This window comes from Helobdella robusta (genome assembly GCF_000326865.2).
Source record: "Helobdella robusta unplaced genomic scaffold HELROscaffold_101, whole genome shotgun sequence".
Taxonomy (NCBI): Eukaryota; Metazoa; Annelida; class Clitellata; order Rhynchobdellida; family Glossiphoniidae; genus Helobdella; species Helobdella robusta.
In genome coordinates, this window is record NW_008703577.1 from 76927 (window position 1) to 96098 (window position 19172).

At 32.0% G+C, this 19172-nt stretch overlaps 5 protein-coding genes across 5 annotated transcripts; 2 read left to right on the plus strand and 3 right to left on the minus strand.

The window, feature by feature from the left end:
- Nucleotides 1-855: 855 nt before the first annotated feature.
- Nucleotides 856-2668, minus strand: HELRODRAFT_183181 (hypothetical protein; the record flags this gene model as incomplete). The annotated part of the gene is made up of 5 exons (XM_009012217.1): nucleotides 856-1011; nucleotides 1172-1288; nucleotides 1418-1571; nucleotides 2042-2045; nucleotides 2125-2668. 5 exons carry the CDS (start codon nucleotides 2666-2668, stop codon nucleotides 856-858), a joined length of 975 nt encoding a protein of 324 aa, XP_009010465.1.
- Nucleotides 2669-4427: 1759 nt separating this feature from the next.
- HELRODRAFT_183182 (hypothetical protein) lies at nucleotides 4428-4868 on the plus strand (the record flags this gene model as incomplete). The annotated part of the gene is made up of 1 exon (XM_009012218.1): nucleotides 4428-4868. One exon carries the CDS (start codon nucleotides 4428-4430, stop codon nucleotides 4866-4868), a length of 441 nt encoding a protein of 146 aa, XP_009010466.1.
- A 1287-nt stretch (nucleotides 4869-6155) lies between these two features.
- Nucleotides 6156-6588, minus strand: HELRODRAFT_145646 (hypothetical protein; the record flags this gene model as incomplete). The annotated part of the gene is made up of 2 exons (XM_009012219.1): nucleotides 6156-6304; nucleotides 6378-6588. Coding segments are annotated over 2 exons (360 nt in total), but the record flags the coding sequence as incomplete, so codon positions are not given.
- Nucleotides 6589-7957: 1369 nt separating this feature from the next.
- Nucleotides 7958-12818, minus strand: HELRODRAFT_116782 (hypothetical protein; the record flags this gene model as incomplete). Its single annotated transcript, XM_009012220.1, has 13 exons — nucleotides 7958-8196; nucleotides 8384-8441; nucleotides 8702-8781; nucleotides 9053-9181; nucleotides 9499-9655; nucleotides 9861-10064; nucleotides 10525-10647; nucleotides 11049-11162; nucleotides 11444-11570; nucleotides 11914-12021; nucleotides 12132-12252; nucleotides 12429-12519; nucleotides 12670-12818. 13 exons carry the CDS (start codon nucleotides 12816-12818, stop codon nucleotides 8056-8058), a joined length of 1602 nt encoding a protein of 533 aa, XP_009010468.1. The 3' UTR covers nucleotides 7958-8055.
- A 496-nt stretch (nucleotides 12819-13314) lies between these two features.
- HELRODRAFT_183186 (hypothetical protein) lies at nucleotides 13315-13947 on the plus strand (the record flags this gene model as incomplete). The annotated part of the gene is made up of 1 exon (XM_009012221.1): nucleotides 13315-13947. One exon carries the CDS (start codon nucleotides 13315-13317, stop codon nucleotides 13945-13947), a length of 633 nt encoding a protein of 210 aa, XP_009010469.1.
- Between the last annotated feature and the right edge of the window lie 5225 nt (nucleotides 13948-19172).

A 19172-nucleotide genomic window follows, 5' to 3' on the forward strand; every position in this document is an offset into this window, starting at 1 on the left:
ATGATGTATGATAAATATCAAATCGATAGCGGTAATGCTTGCTATCCGAGCAGTGTTGTTTCTGTGTCATGGTATCATCTCAGTATCTCAATATCATCATCGTTCTATCATTTCATATTTTTTCGTCGGACAGATTGTCTGGTGGAAAGAAACAATTACATTAAGGTTAATGGCGTGTTTCTTGGAGTACTGTCTGAGTCATTATTTGAGTATCATCGTGGTATTATCTGAGTATCATCGTGATACTTTCACAGTATCCGAGTATCATTTCTTCATTTGAGTATCATTCTTTCATCTTTTTATTAAATTTTATCGAGAAGATTGTGTTTGGAAAAAAACTGTGGCAACCATAGATTTATATAAATATACCCATGGTATTATCTTGGTATCATCGTTGTTTTAACGTTCTACTACTTTTGTATCCTTTTGTATCATTTTATATCACTATGGTATCCATCCACATCTAATGTTGATTTGAAATATCATCATCAGTAAATATCCTAGACTTAAGTGTGCGTGCGTGTGTGTGTGTGTGATACATTACGTATTCATTTTGAGTTTACAGTACAAGTTATAATGTGTGTATGTGTGTGTGTGTGTGTGTGTGTACAGACGTTCGAAACTGCCTTCCTTCTATTGAAATTAATTGGATTTCGATTAAAATCTTTTGCATCAATCAATATATCATCAAGTTTATTTAATGAATTCTCACTCAAGCTGACAAAAAACATCAGTAAAACAATAGTAATAATTATAACAATAATTATAATTATAATATTGTCAATTATATTATTATTAATTATAGTTTATATTATTCGAAAGTTATTATTGCAACGAGAAATCAGAAATTTAATTTCAATTAGTGACATCTTGTTTGTAAGCAAACTCTCTGAGGTAGTTGTTGCTAGTATCAGTGCAGCTCTTCTCACAGGTAAAGATCGAGATGACACCCCAGTCCAAGCTTTTTCCGATAGAGTCGAGTCCGAGTTTGTAAACTAGGTGCGGCATAATCTTAAAGATGGAGAATTTTATTTTATTTTATGAAAAAATGATTATAAATTCATTTAAAAAGTTCATCTTGATCTGAAGTTTTAAAATTTCAATTAATGAAAAAAAAGAGTATTAATTTGTATCATTTTATATTTATAATCTTTTGATTTCGTTCCCTAACCTGAAATTCAAATACCCTCCTGGATCCACAGTACTGACAATTAGGAACGTCGTCGACATTCAATTGATTCTCATCAGTTATCCACAGAGGTGTTCCTTTACGAGAATACCTAATCATCTGGAAGTTTAAAAGTGAAGTTAAATAATGAACCCTTGATTACTTGGGAATTTTAAAGCGAACCTAGGTGCAAAACAAAAATATATAAATTACTGAAATAAACAAAACAAAAACAGAATATATATATACTTGTTCTGGGTGGACTTTGACAATTTTTTTAAAATTTTCAAATGTTCTGTCAGACTTTGAAAAGGCCATTTTCTCAAGTTCCTCTACCGAAAAGTTTGATTTCGTTAGTTCTGTCTCAAAACTCTTTGCTCCTTCCTCAATGGTATTATCATTTCTATTATCATTATTTTTATTATCATTATCATTATGATTATTATTATTATCATTATCATTATTATTATTATTATTATTATTATTATCACCATCATCATCATCATCACTTTCATCATCTGAATCGCTGGATATGTCTATAATGAATTCTTCAAACAACTGCTTGCTGAGTCTGTCTCTATCTGTTGAATTTAAAAATTGTATGAATGTGTGTGTGTAAGCGTGCGTGTATGTATGTGTGTATGTGTGTGCGTGCGTGCGTGTATGTATGCGTGTGTGTGGCGTGTATATGTTTTTGTTAATTTATTCTACTGTAAATTTATTTAAAAAAAATATTGTTGTTTGTCCTTTTGTATTTATTAATAAATAAACATTTAAAATACATTAATGCGCACAACCCACACAAACAAACCAACAAACCAACAAACAAACATGCTAACATGCCTACACATACACATAAACTAACTAACTAACCTGCCTACAGGTATACACAAACAAACAAACAAACATACTAACACACTTACACATACACATAAACTAGCATATACAAAACATACCTATTTGAAGTACTCCACACTCTTCCTTATGCCCTTCCTTCCAATCAAGTACCTGGTGACTTTTACAGCAATAATAAATTCTCTGGCAAGACCCACATTTTTTTTGCCCAACGCACCCACACAGGGCACACAAACTTTGATAATAACATTCAGATGGCGCACTTCTATTAGCAGTTTCCGAGTCATAATCAGGGGGAATGTAAGAGTAAAACCGGTTCTCTCTAGGCAGACAAGAACGTAGCACTACGATGTTTCGGGAATCGTTAGGCAGGCTACAATTAGGATTCCGACAGATGAAAACGAAAATCGTCCGATGGAAGGAGTCATCACTCTCGATCAGTGGGGAGTAAATTTGGAGGAGGAAGATGCAGACTTCTGAACAAATGCCACATTTTAGGTTGTCGACAGTAGGCAGCGGTTTTAACGACAGCCAGGCCGGTTTCGCGCCGACTTTTGACGGAAACAAATGAGAGTAAAATCTCCATTTCGGCACTTTCGCGAGGATTCCGAGATCAACACGTGGTATGCTTTCATTATCGCTCATTTTTACGACTATTTATTAAACTTTTTAAATTAAAATGACGATTTACGATTGAAAAATACTTTGTAACTTTAAAATAACTGAAAAATGAATTTAGATAATATAATTTGCAAAGAAAAACAACACAAGTAAGTTAACTTTTAATTTCAAAACACAACAAAGTGATGTGAATTAGAATTAATTAAATTCATGGTCCTCAGGCGAGACATCGTCTATAGACACGTCTCGTTGACACGATCTATAGTCATGTCTCAGAGACACCCTCAAAGATCAGAATTGCTCAATATGGTCAATACATTACGGTCAAACGCTATAGCTCAATTCTTAACCTAAAACTCAATGATATCACCTAGATAACTTGATGATACCAATGAGATTTAATGATATCTAGTACTGCGTGTCATGAATGAATAAAAACATTTAATATCAGATTGAATTTTTTTGAAATATTTCACTATTTTTATTTCGAAATCAAAATTTTCTGAATAAAAGCGACATAGAATCAGCCGTAAGTTTCAAAAATGTCTTGAATATAAGCCGTTTTTCTTGTCTGATGTCATCTTCTGTCTAAAAACTTTCATTATTAAATTTAAAAAACCATTTGAGTGTGTTAGTTTGTGTGTGTATATATATAAGTGTGTATCTATATATGTGTTTTTGTGTGTGTGAGTGTGTGGGGCTTGTGTATATGTGTGTGTGTATATGTGAAAGAGAGAGAGAGAGAAAGTTATCTGAAAAAAATGATTCTAACCAATGTGGATGGCAAACGTAATGGGGAATGTTGTTGATCATGGTGGTTGCGACTACTTTTCCCGATTCTGGAAAACTAGACCGATCGTATGAGATATCGTAAAATTCAAAATCGAAGTAAAATCTACCTGCTTTGAATAAAAAATTAAGAAAATTATGGTAATACAAAAGAAACACTGCGGTAATATGAGTGTATGTTATTACTGCTCTTACTACTACTAATACTATATTACTACTACTGCTTACTGCTACTACTACTACCACTACTAACTAATCCTACTACTACTACCGTTATTATTACTATCACTGTTACTAATACTACTACAAATAATAATAATAATTAAAAATATACCCATAGAAAAGCCTTTCTTTTCTTGTCGTATTTTTTGGCGTTAATACTAGCCTTTAAACTAGAACCTTGAGAGTATAAACACTGAAAAAATTTATTGTCTTGAATTATTAAGTTTATTTATTCAATATTGAATCTAACCATTAAGTTTTTCAATAGATTCATGTAGTTCTCAATCTTCTTAGCTTGAAAATATGGTAACTTGAATCGGCTGAATAGGTAACATTATAAATTAATGAACACTCACTATAGTTCAATTTTATTTAAAAGTGACATTGATTTAGTGAATTTAGCAGTTAGTTTTTTCAATAGATTTAAATAGAACTCAATCTTTTGATCAAGGAAATGTATAATTTAAGGATGGAAACCCTGAATAATTAAAAACGTTTGCTAGATGTACCCACTCATTCCAGTATGCTCGCTATATTGTTTTGAATTAGCGTATTTTATAATTTTCGGTATAGTTTTTTAATCTTTAAATACTTTTTAAACTTGGCATTCCTCTTAGGAATTTGAGTGTTTTTTAACAGAAAATTTTTCTCTAATTCTAATTAAAAAATTTGGTCTTGACTAATTACTGTTTTTTTTTTACATAGAACTGACATTTTATAAGTGCTAACTATAACATAGTATATGGTATAGTAAATAGTTTAACATCGAGTTATGGCTGCTCACATAAAAGATGAAGGTACTGCATTTCTATGCTTTTTGGAGAGTAATTCATCGTTTCAAGGTGCCCTAACCTGCAAATCCGGTGACGTATATTCACTAGCGGGATCCAAATCTCACGTTCTGCCTAATCACAACTTCCACGAATGCTGCTTTGATGGGACTCCTCAATTTTATTCTATAGAAATCGCCCTAACCGACGACTTTGGAAAAATGTCATCAGAGCCAGTGCGTATCGAGAACGTTATGAGAATCGGTGGGGACAATTGCAGCTTGCACCTGGAAGATGTTTTTGAATTCAACACTGATAAACTTATAGTTGGCAAACAGGCCAGCGAGTATGTCACCAAGTACTTTCCTAAAAAGTTTGCCAACAAAGAGTGCTATGTGTGTATTGGCGAGATGTCTGTCAATTTTGTCGACTGCCAATTGTAAAAATTTTTATTTCAGTATTGCTTTTTAAAAAGAAACAGTGTACATAAAACATTTTTTTCAGAAAAAATTCCAAAAGCTCATCAAGTTTCATTTTTGTTGTTCATTATTACAAAACAATTATAAAATTAGGATTAGCATTCAACTGAAATACAGCATGAAATGGTCATTTGTTAAAAATAGCAAAATAGAATGCATGTTAAAAAATGTTGAAAAGAACTAAAAATAAGTTTCAAAAATTAGATAACGACTCAACTAAAAATTATTTCTTCCTCATTAGTGTTGCTCGAAGCTGTCATATTTTCTTCACTAAAATTTGTACTTGTGGAGTTGAACAGTTGCCTAATTAGCATTATGTGGTAGGAATTTTCAGCAATGCTGTAAAGGCAATCTGTATTTTTTTTTGTATATTGTATTTGTATCACTAATAAGTTGAACTACAATCACTAATAAGTTGAACTACTAATCTGAGATACTGTATTTAACAAATAACTAGCTAACTAACTCTAAAGACCAGCTCTAATTCTAACTTAACTGACTACTAAAGCAAGACTGAAATGCAAAACAGTAAAAGTTAGAAGATGAAAATTTAAACCAGCCTGATACCAGGGACCAATCCACCGGTAATAAATAGAGCGTGATCGCGGTGATGCCCACTAATATGAGTCCAGATCTAGTGGACAAAGGATGAATTTGTTTATTATTGTTAGTATTATTTCTTTTCTTTGAATTTTTGTCGGAATTTTTACTAAAATCGTTATTCCTAGTTGGAATTTTTCTGTAAACTTTATTCGATCCCATTATTAAAAAATTAAATAGTTTAAAAGCGAATTTTAAATACTTGAAAAAAATCACTGGGTTTTTCCGATAATATTTATTTTATTTAAAGGGACCGATAAATTCCGCCTACAGTAACAACTAAAAGTTAATTTAAGTTGAAACCATTTTTTTTAAATATTCTTTTCAACATTGTTTGTTTTCTAATTATAAAACAGCCTGAAAAAATAATTAACTTGTTAAACAAACACAAAGTTAGCGAATAACACCGTGAAAATTAGTTTATCATAGTATTTGACATATAGTACTCTAACACTGAGTGTACGTACCACTTCCCAGAATAAAGTATTTAATTTTTTTATTAACCAAACAATCAAATAATTACACATTATAACAAGAACGAATAAGCTCAAGAGCTTTTTGAAACCGTTCATTTCTGTCCTTAACATTGTATTGCCAGATAAATTCATCTAGATACGATGATAGGTGAACATCACACACACCGTGCAATCGTTTAAGTCCCTCTCTAGCACACCGCCAAAGGTTTTCAACTACATTGGAATGTACACCAGTTGGGGCCATAAAGTCTATGCCATGAGTCAATCCGGTTAATTGAGTCAGGTTGTTGTATGCTGACCATCTGTCTGACCAAATTGAGGTTCCTGCGAGTAGAAGTTAATTTATTTAGTAATTAAGTTATTTGATCGAATACTTTTAAAATAGCAAAGTCAATACCAGGCAGTATATGCTGTTGAATTATCGGCATCAGTGTGGCTATGTCTCGTTGGGGTACTTCAACGAGGAAGGCTTCTTTGGTTAGGTTATCAACCCCTCCGAAAACCCAACGTTGTTGGGAGGCCCCTGTTCGCCCCTGTCGCGTACGTTTGTTGCTGGAAACAAGTGTTTCATCAATTTGGACGATTCGGCCTGGTCCGCCAAGTTGTAGCGGATGAATCCTGAACCAACACTGACAGAGGTCACGGTGGACATTGTACCAGTCAGACAGTGTTTTTGACTGGTCGATTTGCAACATGCATGCTACCGTAGCTGGTCTAATATCCCCCATGCTCCAAAAATACGTAATCTGCAAATAACAATATTTGATAATTGTGCAATCTGCAACGTGTATAATCTATCTATAAAATCATAATGAATCTGTATAAATAATTATATAATTTATAATGTATGGCGTGTATGTAACGTTGAATGCCTGGAGAGTTTGTTAGAAAAAACTAGTCTCTACAATCACTGACCGTAATGCAAGTACTCAGTGGAAGGCGGCACTTTTCATAAAAACTACCAGAGCGGATGGATTTCGTCTTGCTACAGCCGGTGGTGTTCGTGCAACGCCACAATACGCCATCCTTCAACCGGTCGTAATTCCACATCTTCATGTTCTTTCCACAGGAACAATTCATGCTGGCGGCCACCAGTCCTTGCTGCATCGCCCATTTCAGGGCATTTTCCTTCGGATTCAACTGTAATGTTAATTCGGCCAAGGAGATGCCAATTACACTCGGATAGGGAGAGCTTTCCATCTTGTTTTGATATTTTTTGGGAAGTGATGGAAAGAAGTTCAGGGTGAACGATTTGTTTTAAAAATGAAACGTATGAGGATGTCGACTGCCACTAACTAAATTATATGCAAACTATATGCGGAGCTGGAGGATTTGTTTTCATTTGGAAAGTAAACTTAATTTAGAAACAAAGAAAACTGAGTAAGTGTTTGTCTGGCAATTTTCATAATGAACAAAAGTAACTTAGAGCTATCACTCACATACACACACAACACACACACACATATTTATATACATTCATGTAATAATAATAATAATATATATGTATATATATATATATATATATATATGTTGGTAAAAATATATATATATATATATATATATATATATATATATATATATACATACACACACACACAAACATATTCATATAATTTATAAAATCTATAATACCCTTCACATATATAAAATTTGAAAATTGAAAAATATTGTATCATCTGAACGTCATAATTACGTCATGTCATATACCTATTTTCAGTTTTTGCCCACTGCTTTTGTTATGTGTCAATAATGCTTTTGACTTTAGTAAATGACAAAAGGGAAGCACACGACAAGGCCAGTAAAAAATTTCATGCAAATATCTTGTTCCTTGATTATATATATTTCTAATTTCAATACTTTTCTATAAAAATGGAGAATCTTAGCAATAGAGCTTTCACGTTTTAATATTTTAGAGATCTTTTTCTAGAAGTTTTTGTCTTCTACCTCAACTGAACCAAAAAAAAAACAATTTCAAATTAGGGTTTACAAAACTAGAAATTAATTATTTCAACAAAGACATACATGATGGATAACATAAAAATAGCAGCAATAAACGAAAAACAAAAAACAAAACGTTATAATTCAGTTTTTCTTTCATAAATATTAGCCTTTTTATCAACTTCTGTAATTTTTTGACCATTTCTGTCATACTTTTTAAGAGGAAACGTCGAATTACCAGCTATGAAACGTATATAGCCTTTCACTGTTTGCTCACCCTGAAATTAAATGATTTTAAAACTTTAATTCACCTTTACTCATCTGTAGATCGCTATTATGTCACAGCCATTTTTGAAATAAAAAACCGTTAGAATATTTTTAAATGCTGTAATTTCAAATTTACTTAAGTAAAATAAAATGAAATTAATTTATGATCTTGAAGAAGTCACTAAAAATAGTACTTACTTCGTAAAATAGAGGCGTATTTTTTAATGTTTTCTTCGCCAAATATACAGAGGGATAGCTGGAAAATTTGATTAAATTTAAAAAAATAAGTTACTTTGGGGTTGAAAAACGAATTTTTTTTGGTAGTAATCATTTTTAAAACCAGCTTTATCAATAATTTTAATAGAAGTAGTATTAGCAGTAGCAATAGTTTAAACTTTAAAACAAATTTCGAAGGCCTAGTCTACTTTATTTATTTATTAATTGAATGAATTTAAAAAATTCGTAAAACAAATTTCTGAATTAATTTTTAAAAAGATATAAAAAAGCCGTTATTACCCTTTTATGACGTAAGGAGTTGGAACTTCATTGGCGGTGACGTCAATTTTAACAAACCTTAGATCAGCTTCATCTTTTAGCTATTGGAAAAAATTTATCAAAAATTTAATTTAAATCATTAATTTTTTCTTTCATTCATTCATATATTCTGTTATTCATCCATCCATCCATTCATTCACCCATTCATTCACTCATTCATTCATTCATCCATTCATTCGTTCGTTCGTTCGTTCGTTCCTTTCCCTGAACTAATTAAAACTAAATTTAGTAAAAATTAATAAAGAAATTTATTTATTTATTTAAAAAATGAAATATTTATTAATATAAACGATAAAAAAATTAATTTCTAACTTTTTTTGAGACTTTTTTCAATATCTCACTGGTCTCCTTGCACTGTGGTGACCAGGGTGTATACAGTTGGACGATGACATCCTTAGTGTTGTCATCTACCAGTTTGCTGAACGTCAAGCCAACTGCATTCTAGAAATGTGGTTATTCATTTGCTTCTCTATCCATTCGTTCGATCGTTTGTTCACTCACTCACTCACTCACTCACTCATTTATTCATTCGCTGATTCAATCATCCGTTCATCAATTCATCCATTTATTCATCTATGTACTCAATTATCCATTCATTCATTCATCCATTCATTTTTTGTACATTCCTTTATTCATTCCTTTATTCATTCATTCATTCATTCATACATTCATTCATCCATTCATTTTTTGTACATTCATTCATTAATAAAATTATAATAGAAACAAAATAGTATTATAACTAATATGACGTCACTTACTGTAACATCAGACGGCCTGCCATCACCACTGCCGTCACCTCTGACGTCATTACTACTGTGACTGACGTTGGCGTGTGTAAAAGTGGATTGAGATTTGATGTAAGGTTTGAGTTTGCCTAGCAGCATGTCTTCGGCAAATTGCTGTAGGCTTTCTGAACTGAAAAAAAATTATGATACGAATAATCTTTCTCATTAATATTTAAAATAATACAAACATGAATAATAATATTACTAATTAATTAATTATTAATAATTCTTCCTTAATTACAAACACACACACAAACACAGAACGTGTGAATATGTATTATTTCATTTTGAAATAACTTTCTTTGAATATTTTCTAAAAAAAAAAAAAATCTAACCTAAAAACGGTTTCGTTATCCATGACGTATTTCTTATTAGCACTATCTCTAGCTGTGACTATTAGCTGATCCTTGCTCTCAGGAATATGTCTAATTCCGTAGTATTCCTCCAGTTCCTTTTTAAACTCATTCAGGTTCGAAACTGCAAAAGTCACGTGGTATGGGAATTTCCCGCGGTGGAATTTCCTGGCCGTCATTATGACTCTATAAAATAGATCGAGTTTAAAAACTTGGTGTAATAAAATATCTTAATGACATCCATTAATTTATTTATATTTTCATGATAATTAGATAACCCATGAAGGCAAACTTCTTTACAATCACAACTCAACCAAACAGATAAATATATATATAAATCAAACAACTATATCGATTTAGAAAAATTTCAATTGATCATAAAATTATTTAACAAAACAAATATTTTAATCACAAAGCTATTTCCATAGCAAAATTTCTTCAATCAACCAACCGACCGACCAACCAACCGACCGACCAACCAACCAACCGACCATCCAACCAACCAACCAACCGACCAACCATTCAACCAACCGACCAACCAACCAACCGACCAACCAACCGACCAACCAACCAACCGACCAACCAAACAACCAACCAACCGACCAACCAACCATCGACTGACCAACCATCCAAACAACCAACCAACCGATTTCTGTAGTAGCTAGAGATAGATGATTTATCATCAAAGTTTACATGGAAGTAAACCACTACCAATGGTTCTTTAAACAACTCTGTATTCTTTTGTGTTCTATACCCAGCCCAGCCTTGGCTGTGATTGGTCGGAAAAATTAAATAAATGAATGAATGAATGAGTGAGTGAATGAAAAAGTGAATGAATGGAAGAATGAATGATTGAGTGAATGAGTCAGAACTTTGATAATAAAATACAATGACTGAATGAATAAATGAGAACACGAATAAGTTAAAAGATGAGAAAATGAATGAATGAATAAACGAATGAATAAACGAATGAATGAATGAACGAATGGATGATTGTATGAGTGAATAATGGTTGAATAATTGATTCAGTAGCTAAAATTTTCAATAGTTTAGTAGTAGTAGTAATAAAACAACGCCGATATGCCAGCCACAATACAGTAACTCGAAAAAACTATACTGGTATGATTAATTTTTTGTATTAAAATTATTTCAAAAAGATTGGAATCCAACTAGTTCTGGGCCACCCAAGTCCGCATTTCGTGCAAATTCTCAGGCCCGTCGTACTTAACTTGGCTCTGTTCTAGCGGTGTTTTCAGTTTTTCAGATCGAAAGATAACTATCTCGCTTGGAAAATTAAAAAAAAGGTTTAATTTTCAGAATAAAATTAGTAATAAACATTGTTATTAGTATTATTGTTGTTGTTAATTTGTATAAAGCATTTGTGTAGTTTCAAAAGCGTTTTCGCTGTATAAGTAGCGTGATTGGGACGCCATCTTCAATTAATTCCCAACTTTTGTAGCGTGAATACCTAAAATATACTTACAAAATACATAACTACAAAGACCCATTAGTAATGTTTATCGCATGTGTGCCTGAGAAATACAAAATACACAAATGATACAAACTCCCTATAGCCAAATGTCGTCATAATTTTGTTGGAGTACGTGTGGGCAAACTTGTATTCCAGTTTCATGAAATCGGCCATCTTGTGGAACTCCCCCTCTAGTTTGGATTTTTCTGTATTGAAGAAACCTGAAATACAAAATATAATATCCAATCACATGAAACGCTACTAACAATAACAGCCAATAACATCAACGCTACTAACAATAACAGCCAATCACATCAACGCTGCTAATAATAACAGCCAATCACATCAACGCTGCTAACAATAAAAACCAAATATATCAACGTTCCAAATGATAACAGCCAACGAAATTTCAACAGTTACAAGCTGACAGCTGCCAACAACAGCTAACAACCAGCTAACAGTTTAGCCTGACAACTGCTAACAACAGCTAACAACCAGCTATTAGTTCAGCCAAACAAGCAGCCAACCAATCAGTCAAGCCAAAGGACCAACCAACCAACTAACCAATCACAACGTTATCAAGGCTAGCCAAGCAGGCAGCCATCTCGTCGAGGTTGCTGACCTTTTCTGACCCCGGTTCGACCTTGAACTTTATGAACTTCACCAAACTTTCTGTAAGAAAAAAAACTAACTAATTAATTAATCCTTAATTGATTTTTAGTTGTATAATAAAATATTACAAAAAATTGAATAAAAATTTAAAATAAAAAAAATCTTTATACCTGAATTTTTGGGCCCATCATAATTGAACATGAATTCCCCGAAATTGAAAATTTTAATGGTGGGGTACCCTTTTACACCATACTCCTCACATATTTTTTTGCCAGAACCATCACAATTAACCTGGAAATTAAGAAAAATTAGAAAACTTGGCATTTTTTTGCTGGGATAATAATTTTTTTAATAAAAATTTGTAGTAAAAAATAATTTTTTGTCAATTCATTTTATTCTATAGTATATACATATACTTTTGGTGTGTGATTTTTATTAAAAAATTTAAAAAAAAAATTAGCACAAACTTGAGCGAGAGTGACTGGCCATTTTTTTTTGCTGGCAACCTCACTGGCTGCACTTTTGAATTCAGGATCAAATTGTTGACAATGTCCACACCTTAGTTTAGAGTAGAAAGATCATTTCAAAAAAAGATTTATTTCAGTTTAGAACGACAAAAAAGAGGGATTTTTGATTATTTATATTTAAAATAAAGTTTAATTAAATGAAAATTTGAATTGTTTATTTTAAACTCCTTAAAAAACGAACCATGGCACGAAAAATTTGACAATGAGAACCGTGTAAGAAGGAATTTTTGAATGGAAATCATCATCTGTCAAAGTAACGACATGACTGCAACTAGTTATTTTCAACAGAAAAATTCCCAAAATTGAATAAATATAAAATAATTTTTGCATTTTGATCGCGATTAATTAGTTTTATATGAATCAAATGCAATTATGCGGGAAATGTTTGGTCCGGCTAATTAGTGTAAAGTGAATTCGATATAAAATTAAAGGTAAAAATATGAGCGCGTTTGTAATTTTTGCTAAGGTAAGGAGTGAAACAGAAGTACTTTTTTACTAGTTTTAAGTTAACAGATGCATTATTTTAAATAAATTATTGCAAATTTCAATAAAACCTATTATTTTTTTATATTTTATCAATTGATTTCATTAAAAATTGAGGATTTAGATCAGCCAAATATGTAGGCAAAAAATTGAATCTGCCTATTAGAGGTAACTTTTAATTTATTTTTTTTATTAAATTTCTCCAAATTTCGGGATTTTTGTTCCGGATTTTGTTCGCCACAGTTTGAACTGGGGTATGTTTTTGTTGATTAAATTATATTAATATATTACAATAAATAAATAAAAAAATAAATTTTTAATAGGGTATTTTTGATCAATGATCATGGATCCTGCTTCAAACAATAGCATCATTGACCAATTAGTTTCAGATGGTGAAAAACAACAACTAATTCCCAGTAACAGCAACAATCCCGATGGGAATCTCCTAAATCCTGATGGGAATCTTTTAAATCTGGACATTGCACATACAAAAAAATCCACAAAATTCCTCATGGATCTGTCTGTCAATAATGAAAACACCACTTCAACTTCTAAATCAAATGATACTACTGCTGATACTACATCTAAATTTAAATCAAATGATATTTTTGAGGCAGCAAACAAAAGTGCCAAACATGATTTACAATCTTTAGCTTCTTCCTTAACCAAACGTTTTAGTAACAAGTCAACAGATCCGTTTTCATCTTCAATGAAAACCTCGATGACAGACACAGACTTAAGGAAATATATTTTCGTTCACAGTCGGGGAAAGCAGTTGATGTCGGGATTGAGAATTCATTCTTTCAGTAAAAAATCTTTCATCAGTAGTTTCAGTGTTGGCCTAGCCGTCGGTTGTCTAGTGGCTATCATCTTTAAACTTCTCTTCGAAGTGGCCATCTCCACTTACACTAATCACTATGGTGGGGACATCTCGACCGTAAAGCACTCTCATCATAAGCATCATCGTAACCATTGAAGATCGAATATATAGAATAATTTGTTACTAAAATTTGTATGTTATATTTCTATAGTTTTTTTTCGATGATTTTGTTAGCTATAATAGATTGTATATGAAATTTATTTGGTTGTATTTAGTCTACATATGACATTTCATTCATTAATTTACGTATTTTAAGTGCCTGATACGTTGATTTTTTTGTGTTTTTTGAAAGAATTGTAAAAAAATTAACAATTTTTCCTTATTTCATGCTAAAATTTGTAATGATGATGAATATTTTTGTTATTTATATTATTTATTACGATATTATGGCTACAGAGAACTTTGAGTGTTCTTTATTAATTTATTTTAGTTCTTTCCCTAACCTATCTTTACATTTTTTTTCCAATTTGATCTGATTTCATGTTAACAATGTTATTTTATTTGATTATATATTTATGACAATGTGTGCGTGCGTGTGTGTGTACGTGTGTGTGTGTTTGTGTTTCTTTGCCCTGTGTGTTTTGTTGTGTATTGTTTGTTGAACTAAAATGAAATTTTTCAATAATAATGTTAGAAACCTTTGGCTTAAAAATGCTATTTTGATTGCTTGAAAGAGAGATAGATAGATAGATAGAAAGAGAGATTGATTAAAATATGAAAAAAAAAATTGAATAAATGTTTTTAATTTAAACAAAGCTAGTTTTGCCTCTCATATTTAGATGTTTGACTTTTTAATTTATCAAAAAAAAGAAAATAAATTTTACAATTTGTCATTTTCACTAAGTCAAGTCTTGACATAGTTTAGACTAATGGTGATACGTATGTGTATATACATGTGTATGTGTATATATATACGTATATACAATTATATCTATCTATATATATATATATAGATAAATAGAAAGTGAGAGCGAGAGAGAGAGAGAAGGAGAGATACACTTGACTCAAAAGCTACATTCACTGTTTTTAAAGAACAATGGAGTTAGTTACTCGTGTATTTATGATAATCGGATAGAATCGTAGAATATATATATATATATCATGTATATATGTGTGTGTGAGTGTGTGTCGGTGTGTCGGTGTGTGTGTGTGTAGTTTCATTATTTAGATAGGGTTCTGTTTGTTTAGTGATTAAACGTTGAATTTAATTCTAAGCCAGGAAATCATTATGTGTAAAAGTTTCTTCTTTGTGTGTGTATGTGTGTGTGTGTGTGTGTGTGTGTGTGTGTGTGTGTGTGTGTGTGTGTGTGTGTGTATTTTCCTTTGCTGTGTTTCTTAAAGATTTATAAAGTTATGAACGTGTGTGGTTATTTATATTCTTATGGGTTGTATGTACGTGTATGTTTGTATGTGGGTGTATGTAAATGTGTGTGTATGAGTGTGTATGTATGAGTGTGTAAATTCGTGTGTTTCCTGTTGTTCGTGTTGTCGTGTGCTTATTAATCACACGAGAAATGAATTAATGAGTTATTTAATAAATATTAACCAGAAAGTCAAATGTGAGAATCCATATTCGCTATGTTATTCACTAATTATTAAGCAAAATCGAGAAATATATCAATAAATGGCTTTTCTTCAAAATTGATGAATTTGTCGCATTTCTTAAATATAACCTTTGCGTCTGATGATCAGATGGAGTTCAGGAATCATTCTGATTTTAGGTTAAATTGAAAAATTAATTTCAGCAATTGTGGAGCGGATTGCCTTTCTTGGGAATAAGCTATGATGGATATTTTATTGATCTTCTAAATGGTCTAGGTTAATATTGTTTTTTTTTAGGATCAAAATTCTTTCGAATAGATTGGTTATAACGTACAGATCACATACACATGCGTATACAAAAACACACACACACAGATATACACAAACACACACACGCGCATAATGTGGATAATTATATATTTTACGTATAATCACAGTGCTACAAAATCTAAGTAACACCCATCACAGCTTAACGACAAAATGATTTCGATGAATTATTTTTATTAAATATTTGGTTCGTCAATTTATTTATTTACTTGTATTTAATTAAATATTGAAGATATTTCAACAAAATTATGAAATTATTTCAGAATAATTTTTCTTTGTAGAAAAATTTCATACTATTTATAAATGCCCGAAACGAATAAAACGAGTGATTGATTTTTTTTACCAGCCTTTACCAGATATTGGTATGTATGTATTTGTATGTATGTATGTGTGTGTGTTGGTTTGTTTGTGTGTGTGTGTCTGTACGATTGTTGGTACATAGATATGTTTGTGAATGTTGTTCACGAAATCATTAAAGCACCGTAAATAGAATATCTATATTTAGGCCGTTTACTGATATGACGCGAAACAAGAATGAAACATTCATTCACTCATCCATCCATCCATCCATCCATCCATCCATTCATTCATTCACTTATTTTCTCATTCATTCGTTCATACATTCACTCATTCATTCATTCGTCCCTTCGTTTCTTCATTCATGTGCATACGCAAATGCAAATATGTATACTATAAAACCAACACATACACATCACACACACACACACACACACACACACACACACACACACACACACACACACACACACACACACACACAAGCTATATTCATACATAATACAGACAGACAAAAGCACAACAAACATCTTTCTATCAAAACGTTCTTCTACCAAATATGTACATACATAAACATACATACAAACAAACATACAGACAAACATACATACAAACATACGTACGTTGATACATTCGCGAACGTGCCATATTCACGCACGCACGCACACGCACACAACATGCTGACCTAGTGAACCTCGGTCCAGTTTGAAGGTTGCAGAAACATTTGGGCCTTAAGCAGCCTATGGGTGTCGAGTTTAAAATCACGTGAGCTGACGCTCGTTTCTCATTGGTTGCCTAATTTGGTTAACTGGTTTACGTGCTCTCTGTTGGTTGTGTAAGTTTCGGACGTGGTGTAGCTGCTGAAGTTCGTTGCACCATCTTGGGGTGATATTTTGCCGGAATTTTAGTCAAATAATTACAATTTCACAGTTAATTAATTTCAAAAATTAATTTTATATTTGAATTTACAAAGATTTAAATGATTGGCTCGTTTAATCGGGTGATTTGTTTGAAAATCGATGACAGCTGGACTCAAATTTCTTCTTGTGAGTGTGTTGTTTAAGAAGATTTGTGGGAATTGCGACAAAACTGGCCGAATTAGTGAGATTATTTTGCATTTTTATATAATAATTTAGTAATGTAATTATATTTATATAGTTATAATACATTTAATTATAGTTATAATTAAATGTAACAATAGTTACATTGATAAAATAGTTTAATTTCATTAATATTCGATAGCGGTAACAGTAAAAACTAATTTGCTTCAGCCTTCTGAATGCTAAAATCTAAAATACTGACTTTTCTATAGCCTCTCCAGAGAAATTCGACCATGCCTCTGAGCCCTGGTTCAAACACAATTGTATCCAGTTGAAAATCGCTGTGTCAATCACAACACAGTCTGGGTAACCATTATACAGTTAGACTGTTTTGGGCGTCTTTTGTTTGGATAAAGTCAGGTTTAATTTAAAATTTAAATACATATATTATGATTATTTGTGTCAGCTGAAGGAAGCTCATGAATATTAATGAGCCCTAATCTAAACTTTAATCTTATGAACAAGGAACACTTAGAACGCAAAGACTTCATCCACGTATGCCGTTGGTTTTTATTTAGAGTTCTTCATCGCATGGAGATCTCTTTCTTTCTCTCTTTCTTCCCCCTCTCTCTCTGTCTCTTTCTCTCTCTCTCTCTCTCTCTCTCTCTGTTTCTCTGTCTCTCTCTCTGGGTGCAACGAATGGTGAATGGATAAACAGAGAAGATACCTAACCGGAAGTGATGGCTTCATTTATTTTTATTTTATTCCTTTTATATATGTGAGTTAAAGGTGAGCATGGGAACAGGAAGCGCCGGAAAAATGGGGAGCGGGAGGGAATGGGAAAGAAAACGCGGGAATGAGTTAAAAAAATAAGGATTGGGAATTTTCGGGAACGTTGTCATAAATGGGAACTCGGGAATAAAAAAGAAAATGGGAGCAAATTGGGAACAAATTTCGATCACGCTCACCTCTGGTGTAGAGTACAGTAAGATTTTTTTTTTTTGATTTGGTAATAAATCTTTGGTAAGTTGGTAAGAATTTAGAGATCGAAGTTTTTAAAATTGTAATTGCGATGAAGATTTCGTAGTTTTAATAAAATACATTTTCGATTTTTTCCAGAATGTAAAATGTTTAGAATGTTTGAAACGATTTGAAAAAGTTACTTGCAAATATTTTTCATTCCAAAGGTGTGCCATTCCTGTTTCGGTGGAAAGTCTTGTCAATCAGTGCATATTTATTTATTTTATTTTTCTCCATCAAATTTTTCAATTATATTTTCACTCATTCATTCATTTACTCGTCCATTCGTTCGTTCATGCTTTTGTTCATTCATCCATCCACCTATCTATCTATCTACCCACTCATGTATATTTTTCGTTTCAATTATTCGTTCATCAATTTGTTCATTCGATTCTTTAATCCATTCATTTATAAATTCATTCATTCATTCATCTATCCATTCATCCATCCATCTATCCATTCATCAACCCACTCATCAACCCATCCATAATTTTATCCTTTCACCATTCATTCATTCACTCAACTTTTTCCTGCCACGTAGTGGATGGACATCCGGCAATGACGTCACAAAAAATGGTTGCACTATTCGCCACCGGGTTTTTAATCCACTATGTCTGCTGGAGCCTATCTACGTCATTCCCACCAACCCCTCTTTTTTTCTCTCTCTCTCCCTCTCTCTTTCTTTCTCTCACACACATACAATTAGCCACACATACTCACGTTTAAACACACGCACAAATACACACACACACACGTTAAGTTAAGCAACTGATATTAATAAAATTTTGAATTACTATTTTTTTATGTGCCGTATTGATTGTCTTGAAATAAAAAATTGTATCTAGAACAATTGAGAAAGAGGATGAAAAGAGCAAGAGAATGATGGGGAAGAAAGAGAGCGAGAAGGTAAAAGAAAGAGCGAGAGAGTAGTGGTAAAGAGAGAGAGAAAGAAGAAGGATGGGACGGAAATATATATGTAGACGTATTTGTTGATTGAGTTCGTTAAATTTCGTTGCAATTTCTATTGAAAAAACTCATTTCATGTAAACTTGTTTCCCATGTAAAAGAATTTACAACAGTAATTTCTTGAGTTGA